Genomic DNA, 9,337 nt, shown 5'->3' with positions numbered 1-9,337 from the left:
CTTGCTGAACAGCTTGGCCAAGTGCACATGTTGTATTCAGAAGGCAAGGGGAGGATCTCTTTCTTCTACCGGACTTCCAAATGTTACTCTTGTGTTTACCATAAATGTGCTTAATTATTATTTCATTATTTGTATTTTGTATGAAGGCCCTAGCTCAATTAAAAAAGCAGGTGCTTTGTTATGCTTGGTTGTATAGATAGCACAGAGTTATTCCAGCAGTCACACTGGAAAAACAATAGTTATTTAAGGAGACAAATTGAGTAAGACAAATCTGGGGCCAACCTGTTTCTCCTCAAGCAGTTTGTAAACATACTAAGAGAATTAGGAGACTTGAATTTGCTCTTGCTGTGACCCAAATTCCAGCCTTCAACTGGGTACAGGCAAGCAAGCTTGTCCTCTTCAGTTTAATTAACTGGTTTTAAGCAAAACATCATTAAAACTGGATAGTTTGATAGGTGATGTTGCTCAAATCCTGCCTTTTGTTAAGGGCAGTTTTGTTTCTCTCTAAAAACTACTTTAGTTCCAGCTGAAGACCTGCTCTGGGTATGGAGAGCTCCCCAACAACCATCACCCCAGCTGCCAGGGCCAGGTATCAGCTGCTGCACCCATATTGTTCCTAAAAATTCCTGGGGACATGAGCAGCCATATGTGTTTGGACCAGGCATCTTCAGCATCAGCTTCAGTCATTGTCTGGTTTTAATGTTCCCACAGAATTTATCTAAGCTTTGATGAATTAACTTCGGTGTGTGACCCTGCTCTGAGAGAAGGCAAGGGCAAAAGTCCCACTGGGTCGAAGTGGGAAGCAATCTTAGTACCTCTGTTTGATCCTTCCCAGAAAATATAGGTTGAGTTCTCCTGAGTTTGTTGGGCAGTACCTGTTTTGGGGATGCGAAAGCACTTGGCTTTCACTGATTCTCTCCACACCTTTTGGTATTCCTCCAAGCAGCACCCTGAAGGCAGCCCTGGGGTATGTGAACTACTTGCTTGTAAACAGCTAAACGCATTTGCCCAAAAACACTGTTACAAAGAGAGAGACAGCAGGTTTTGTCTTCCATGTAATGGAAGTGGATATGGTAAAGGCCAAACAGCAGCAGTTCACAGTGATCGAAACATATTATAAAGCCTTTCCAGCTGCAATGTCTGTGGATTGTACAAAGACTTCCCATTTTGCAGGATCTGTTATAGATACTCTGTCAGTATAGAGGGCCTGATTCTGGCTATATGGACCAAATTTCAGGCATTGCTACAGCAGCACAAGCTGCTGTGGGCTATTGCAACTGTGTCTTATAGACAGTAAGACAAGAGCCAGCTCCTGTTCTTGTCCATCTGGGTCCATCAAGTGGGAATAAATTTGGCATTGTGCTGTTAAGACAAGTACTGTGGGAAATCCCAGTTTATGTCCAAAAGAGGTGTGAAGTATTTGTGGGAAATGATGGCAATTAATAGAATAAGCCTAACCATTTCTAAATGTTTCCCTCTATTATGAAAAATAATCAGTATCATTAACAGATTAAAATTTGCTTTCAGTAAGAAGTGTGAACATTTTTGCATAAGGACTATATATATCATGTCTACATACAACAGAGGTATGTCTGCATACAACAGATGTCTACAGCAACTAGACATTGAATACATGGAGTTCTGGATAGTTAATTCTAGCAATGAGAAATATCTGTGAGTCTTGTGGTGTGAGAAAGGCAATGAATGAAGCACGTCAGAGGATCAGAGGGTAATGTCATCCATAACGTATATCAACCACAACCAAAGACTGCAAACCAAAGCTACTCATTGGGATGGGTGAGGGTACTGACACAGGGTAAAGTCTGCACCTTTACTCGCAGTAATCTTGATTTCAGCTTCTTAAAAGTATTTCACTAGGGTTCAGGAAGTTCTTAACCAAAGAATTGCTGGAGGTTGAGAGAGAATACCAGGGAAGCATCACCACAGACTTTGATCTTGACAGTTTTGCTCAAGGCCTGAGCTGGTACAGCTCTTACTACATTTTCAAATTTAGGGCCAAATCTGAAAGGAACGGAAAGAAGATATTAAAGCAGAATTTAAGCACCTAAATCCAGCAGTGAGATAAGAAAGATACTCTTGGCTTCTGACTAATCCTAGAGGCACCTAACCCAGCAGATAGCTACTTTCAGTCTCCAAGACCCTCAAATGTACAATAGCAAACTTGTGCAGATGCCCAGAGCCACCACCACCTCGGTAGTTCTGAGTCCTGCTTGTGTCTTGCCAGGGTTACTGTTTTAGTCAGGGGATGGTCCAGCTTTTGCCAGATGTGGAGAAAACTACGTGCTTCAGTTCATGAGCTAAGTTTGTGCTGAGGATTTGTAGCTGAGAAGAGGAAGGGGGAAGGGGGGAGGGAAGAAAAAAGACAAAAGAGAACCTTCTGTGAGAAAAGAAACACAGTGCAGAAGAGTCTTTAGCTCAGCAGTTGGGATGATCCTTCAGGAAGGGGAACTGTGCCTGCCAGAGCCACCTTCTCTATTTCACACTGCATTTGTCCCTCACTTTCATAGCTGGAATTCACAAACAGCTCTTGAAAGAAGACTGAAACTGCAGATCAGGTAGGTGCTCTCACCATTGAACTCAAAATTATATTCACCTTTGGTCTTCTTCTCCTTTTAGCTCAATGAATCTTTAATTCTTTTTATGGAAAGAGGAATAGATTCAACCTAATGGCATGCAGTGCTCTCTTCCCTGCTCTCCCTATCTCCCCTGGGTAGCTTGCACCCTGTAAGATTGTGGCAGCCTCTCAGGGAACACAGGTTGGGTTTTCTCAGGTAACAAATCAAGCTGAACTCAGACCTCCTCCTTGTCACCCTGCTGACAACCTCCCTGTGAAATAAAGATGGCCAGCCACAGCCTGGAGGAATGTGCTGTGTTTGCCTCCTGAATGGACAGACTATGGTTGTACCATGCAAGGTGGCTCAGCCTTGGGGACAGGCATTTTTTGAGAGCTCAGCCCTGAGCCACTTCAGTCATCAGCTTGCTTTCTCCATGTCTCCTGGGAGGGACCCCTAACCAGCCTGTGGAATTATTCTTCCTTCCTCTGCCTTTATAAATATTTCACAGTTTTTACAGCAGAATAAATCCTAAAGAACAAGCTGAAGATCAAACTCATAACACTCTGCATCTGGAAAGCTAAGTCTATTCACTGGGAAGACTGGAAAGATAGTTTTACAAACCAGGTCAAAATCAGCTAAATGGTGAAACACTGGAACAAATCTTCAACATCCCAGGCTGGTGTCCTCACCTCTACCTTGTGTATATTGGCAAGTGCATGCAATAGTTGTGAGAGGCCCAATCCAGCAGACACTCTGGAAGTGGCTACAGGAGGTGGATCTGATGGAGGTGGATCTGATGGAGCATAAACATCTTTTGAATGTTACTAGCAACCCAAGCTGGCTGTGCTTTGAAACAGAAATTAAGGAGGAGGTAACTGATGGAAATTCATGTGCCCCTGGAATTTTGGAGCTTCAATGTGAAGTGTTGAGATTCTTGACTGTCTAAACTTGGGAATTGTGCCTGATCTGTCAAATGCTTCCCGGAGTGGCCAGGTTCTTGAGTCCTCACAACACATCTGAAAATGGAGTTTTGAGTTAGATCCACACAGACCTAAAAGGTACTTAACCATTGCTTTGGCCAACAGCAGCAATCACCAAAGCTCCTGCTTAGCTGTCATCTAGTGCCAAGGTCCAGATGTTTCACCAGGGATGCTCTGTGGGTGCCTTCATCTCTTTCTCTGGGCACACCCAACTCAGATACTCTGAATCTTGCCAGCCCTGAGTAGCCTGCAATGGAGCACCAGCCTCACTCACTTTTTGAAAGATACGAAGTGCCTAACTCTAACTTTGGTACTTGCCACCTCACATGAAGGAATGTACTTCCTTGTAAGGCAAGCAATACTTCAGACACTGCCTGATTAGCTCCTTGTGCTGATGTGATGCTTCCTATTGCATACAGAAAGCAGGCACCTAACAGCATACAGCTTGTATCAAAATTGTAAACTGGAAGTTGCCACATACTGTTTGCAACTGTATTGCTAAATACTTCCTAGCAGAGCATCAGTGGGTGGTAGGAGCTGCATTATAGATCGCTGTGCTACTTGTTGGGGCCCAAAATGCACTACATCAGTCAGCCAGTAGCTCCAGGCCTCCAGGAACATCGAACCTACTGGAATTATACATGAAAGTCACTCTGTGTTTACCTTAAGGCAATCTGATGGAGGGATTAAATAGGTGGTCAGTCCATCTCAGCACATCACAGAGGAGTAATTAAATCATTCCTAAACAAAATTACTATAATTTGACACCTAACCTCACTGTGGATATTTCTGTAATCTTCTCTGCCTGCTTGTTCAGGTGCTCAATTGTTCATATTAAGAACTGTGCTGATTTTGTCCTACTGAAAGCTAGAATATGTTTTTTCTTCGTTGTCTGTCCTTGTTGATCCAAGAGAGTAACAGACCCCGTCGCATTAAATTATTCTGGCTTTGCAGAGGGGCTGATGGGTCTCTCCCTGTGATATAGTTCCCAGCACCAGTTGCTTCATTATAAAAGTGAGTTAATACAAAGAGGGAAGTTGCAACAGTGCCCGAATGATACAAGAATTTTATTTATTTAGAAAGAAATTTAATTATTCAGAAAAGGGTTAGAAATGCTACAGTGTGGCTGCTGCCTTTGTGGAACAGGAGATTAAAAAAGTCACGTTAGGCAGGTTTGCACAGCTCTGGGGGAATCACGAGGACTCACATACACAGGGAGAGCTGAGCCAGTGACAAATACTAGAAAAAAAGGTAAATTAACAGAAGCTTAAGTAGGGATAATCAGCAAAGGAGTGCAATTTATTTGTGAATTTATTTGTATTTACCACAGTTAATATATGGAAAGTTATACCAGGGCTGTAACAGAAACAACTATTAGAAATCATTTTACAAAGCTTTAGACAAGTATGGGGGCTTATAATAACACTGTGGGATGCAACTGGTAATTCAGAGGAGAGGAAAAGGACTTACATCTTTATCACAATCTCATCTCTTAAAACATTTAGGTGCATTGTGTTAAGTAAGAGACACGGTTACTTTAATCCGGCTATCTATACAATTCTCAGGGAAACGTTTTCATTTACAGGGCTAATTTCCCTTCCAGCTTCAAATGCATAAATGTGAAAACGGGGCTGAATCCTGATCTCAGTAGCAGCAGAGCAGAGCCCGAACAAGCCCGGGAAGAAATGCTGGATGTACACAGGGATGTAACTGAGATGAGATCTGGCATTGAAGTGTGTGCATTTCAGATGGAAAACCTTGATATGCCCTCCTTAAATTTCAAGGAAAGCTAACAAAAGAGTCCCGAGTCCTTTTAGGGCACTTCTGCAGTTCTCGGAGGGAGCCTGTATGTCACCACTTGCATGTGATGCCTCCAGGCCATCAGCTTCAAACAAGCTCTGGATCAGGCTGAGCGGTTTGCTTCCTGCGACCTGCAGCTTTGCTCTTGTAAGATAAACCAGATAGCCTTCAACTCGGGTAAACCCGCTGGAAATTCACCTTTCTTAAGCATCAAGGGAGCGGGGGGACCCCGAAATGTTGCCCTCAGAAAATCTGTGTAATCATTGTACCACTCTCCTCTTTCTTTCCAAGACGACTGTTTAACCCACCACTATAAGATGCTTGGGAAATAACTCAGCTTACTCTCCAGAGGGGATATCCCTGTAGGCAGTTAACGGTGCAAAAAGCTCCCGCTGTGACTACCACCGTGCACTCAAAAAATCAAAGGCAATTAATCTCAATTTCTAAACAGGGGGGAAAACCGCTTGATTTGAACCAGTTATTACACAGGGAAACTTACAGAGTACTGTGCTGTAACCCAGCCTGAATTTTGCTAAACATATTTCTTCCTATGGCTGCCTTTCCACCCGGGCAAATCCGCTTGCTTTCGGGAGATCGGGACGTGTATAATGGATTTTAGTTACACTTGAATGTGTTGAGGACCCAGATCCACTCGCGACCTTGTCCCGCTCGTCTTTGGGCCGCCGAGGCTGGAGGGGGGAGGCTGAGGAAGCCACAATGAACACGCCGGGGCAATCTCTTGCCTGCGCGGGGCTTTCCCCGGCACCCTTCTGTAGAAAGCGGTGCGGCTCGGAGGCGGGAGGGAGCTCACCCTGCGGGACGGGGGGCTCCGGCCGTGGCCCGCGCAGAGCCGCAGGGACCGTCCCGCCGCGGGCAGGGACGGATGTGGGGTATGGAGTGATATACAGATGGAGTGATGGGATGGAGGAAGCAGTTTCGAGTGGCGGGTGCGTTCCCGACCGTCCCGGTTTCAGTGTGCTCACTTTACGCGGTACCCGCAGGGACTGTGCCGGTGCCGACCATCGGGGGGCCGGAGAGCCCGGGGATGTGCAGGAGGCACCACCGCCTCTCCCCTCCCCCCGGCCGCTCCGCCCGAGGGGCCGCGCAGCCACCGCAGCTCAGGGCGGCGGGAGGGCCGGTGGCGACAGACAGACGCATCGCGGATAGCAACGGCTGTGGCACCCCGAGCCCCCCCGAGAGGCTCCGCCCCGTCCCCCTGCGCCAGGCCCGGCAGGTGGGTCCGCCCGTCCCGCCCCGCCCCGCTCGGCTCCGCTCCCCGCACGTCGGGGCGGGAGGACGGGTTCCTCGCGGTGGCGAGGGGCAGAGCCGGGCAGCAGCCTCGCCGGACGGACGGGGCGCAGCGTCCCCTCGGAGCGGAGAGGGGCGGCGGCGGCGGCTGCTCTCGGCGGCGGCATGGCGGGGCGAGCGGCCGGCCGGCGGGCGGGCTGAGGTGGGGGCCGGGCGGGGAGGCGCCGGCGGCGGGGTCTCACCGCCTTTTCTTGCCGTCCCCCCCAGGGAGCGGCCGGTCCCCCGCGCCACCATTGCCTCGCACGGCAAGGAGGACCTGCTCGCCGTCGCCGCCCGGCTCTGGCAGCGGAGGCGGCGGCTGCTGGCCGCCGCTGGGCTCGCCCTGGCCATGACCGTCGCCCTGCTCGTCGCCTTGCCCCTGCTGCTGCTGCAGGCGCCAGCTGAGAGCGGCGCCCACTACGAGATGATGGGCACCTGCCGCATGATCTGCGACCCGTACAGCGGCGGGCGGCCGCCCGGCCCCGGCAGCACCGCCGCCGTGGAGGCCCTGCAGGACCTGGGCGCCAACCCCCCGCCGCCCTTCGTTCAGGGACCCAAGGGAGAGCCTGGCCGGCCGGGCAAGCCGGGGCCCCGCGGACCGCCCGGTGAGCCGGGTCCGCCGGGTCCGCGGGGCCCGCCGGGGGAGAGGGGAGACGCTGGGAAGCCGGGGCTGCCCGGGCTTGCACTGGCCGGTACGGGCGGCGGCGGGAGCGGCGGAGGGGCGGCGGCGGGAGGAGAGACGGCGGGCGGGCTGAGCGCTGCCTTCAGCGGGCCGCGCATCGCCTTCTACGTGGGGCTGAAAAGCCCCCACGAAGGCTACGAGGTCCTTAAGTTCGACGACGTGGTGACCAACCTTGGCAACCACTACGATCCGGCCAGCGGCAAGTTCACCTGCCAGGTGCGCGGCATCTACTTCTTCACCTACCACATCCTCATGCGCGGCGGCGACGGCACCAGCATGTGGGCCGACCTCTGCAAGAACGGGCAGGTGGGTTCCCGCCGCTGCCCCGCTCCTCCTGCTCGCCCCGGGTGTCCCGTCCTGTCCCCAGCATCCCTTGTCGCCGCCCGCGGGCATCCGCCGCCGCAGCTCTCAGGGACGGGAGCAGCCGGAGCATTCTCCCTGCCGCCTGGGCAGGGTACACCGCAGTAGCAGCTTCAGAGCCGCAACAAACTCCGATCTCCCGGCTTGCAAACTTTCTTGCCAGGTGGATGGGTGATGGAGAAGTGAGGAGGGAGGCAGGAAGTAGCAGAGGGGCTCTGGGGGCTGATGGAGGGTCAGGGGAAGAGGAGCTCAGGGGGCCGATGGAGGGACCGGGGTAGAGGGCTCAGGGGGCTAACGTACGCTACGGCTGTGTTGGCAGGTGCGCGCCAGTGCCATCGCCCAAGATGCAGACCAGAACTACGACTACGCCAGCAACAGTGTGGTGCTGCACCTGGATTCTGGCGACGAGGTGTATGTCAAGCTCGATGGAGGAAAAGCTCATGGAGGCAACAATAATAAGTACAGCACTTTCTCTGGCTTTCTTTTATACCCTGATTAATACACAACAAGCAACTCAACACAACTGACCCTGCCACTGACGTGTGTGGGGCTGTTTGGTGTTTCTGTACTCTCTCATGATATCCACTGTTTCTGCAGGTTACTTCAGCTTCATTATTAGTTTGTATGTTTTGGTTTGTTGAGTTTTCTTTTACCCCTGTGGAAATGAAATAGAAGTGAAACAAAGCAATCCTCTTCCTTACTCTCCCCCATTTCATCTGACCTCCTTCTCCTTCTATCAGCTTCAGTATTTTGTGTATCACACGAGGAACCCAGCATCTTGAAACTCTCCAGTGGTTCCCAGAGGGTGTAAAAGAGCCCAGAGTTTGGACTGTGCCGCACATAGAATTCAAACTGGACACATTTCTTCATTAATGAGAATTAATTATGGTGATGAATTTTCAGATCAACTATTCACAAAGTGGGAAAGATGATAAACGGTTTTTCCTCTGCTGCTTTGTTTGTATGGGGTTAAGTGTAAACTTTTCTGTGCAATGCAATGCTCGTGTGAATGATGGTGTCACTAACGTCAAACTTGTTCATGTCTGCGAAAGAATTCAGTTGTTGACCACAGTCACCAAAATATAGCATTAAATTATGTTTTTAGACAATGCCTTCTTGCTTACTGTCTCTTCCAGTGCTGCAAAGGAGCCCTGTGGTGGTGCCACGGGAGGGTGGGAGGTAAAGGAGGAGGTCACTTCAGTCCCTTAGGTTTGCAGCAAAATTTAAAGTTAGGATGGAGTACCTTGCTCAGATTATGGTTCAAGGGAGCTGGAAAGAAGCAAAAGGAGGCAGAAAAAGGCTTCACTTTCATTCAGTTTTGTAAAAAGAAGGCACACAGTCATCAAGAAGTGAAAGTGGGGGTGTGGAGCTGGTCTGCTAAACCGATTTACTGAGTCTGAGCGTGATCCAGAGGTTAGTTAAGTATAGGGAAAGAGGTTTAATCACTGATTATGGAAAGCCGTGTTTCTGTAACACACTTGACAAATGTAAGAAGGCAGCAGGGAGAGTGTGTCTAAACCCCTACACTTGCAGTGTGCATGTAAGTTGGAGACCACACCTGACTGTAGGTGAGTCTGCACAGTCTTGAGGTGGGGTGGGAGAGGAAGCTGACAGAAGACTGCTGGATTCAGTATGTTTGGAAAGGTTTTCTC

At 49.8% G+C, this 9,337-nt stretch overlaps 1 protein-coding gene across 1 annotated transcript; it reads left to right on the top strand.

The window, feature by feature from the left end:
* Positions 1-6,777: 6,777 nt before the first annotated feature.
* Positions 6,778-8,796, top strand: C1QL2 (complement C1q like 2). The gene is made up of 2 exons (XM_034062130.1): positions 6,778-7,631; positions 8,005-8,796. Exons 1-2 carry the CDS (start codon positions 6,993-6,995, stop codon positions 8,182-8,184), a joined length of 819 nt encoding a protein of 272 aa, XP_033918021.1. The 5' UTR covers positions 6,778-6,992; the 3' UTR covers positions 8,185-8,796.
* Positions 8,797-9,337: the final 541 nt, after the last annotated feature.

Source organism: Melopsittacus undulatus, chromosome 4 (assembly GCF_012275295.1).
Source record: "Melopsittacus undulatus isolate bMelUnd1 chromosome 4, bMelUnd1.mat.Z, whole genome shotgun sequence".
Classification (NCBI taxonomy): domain Eukaryota; kingdom Metazoa; phylum Chordata; class Aves; order Psittaciformes; family Psittaculidae; genus Melopsittacus; species Melopsittacus undulatus.
The sequence above is the reverse complement of the archived record's forward strand: the minus strand, read 5'-3'. Positions and strand labels throughout refer to the sequence as shown.

What these genes read in the sequence shown, in the direction of transcription:
- C1QL2 (XM_034062130.1), top strand. Translation starts at nt 6,993, where the DNA reads ATGACCGTCGCCCTGCTCGTCGCCTTGCCCCTGCTGCTGCTGCAGGCG. An exon ending in ACCTCTGCAAGAACGGGCAG is followed by an intron (nt 7,632 to 8,004) that starts GTGGGTTCCCGC and finishes CTGTGTTGGCAG; the next exon opens with GTGCGCGCCAGTGCCATCGC.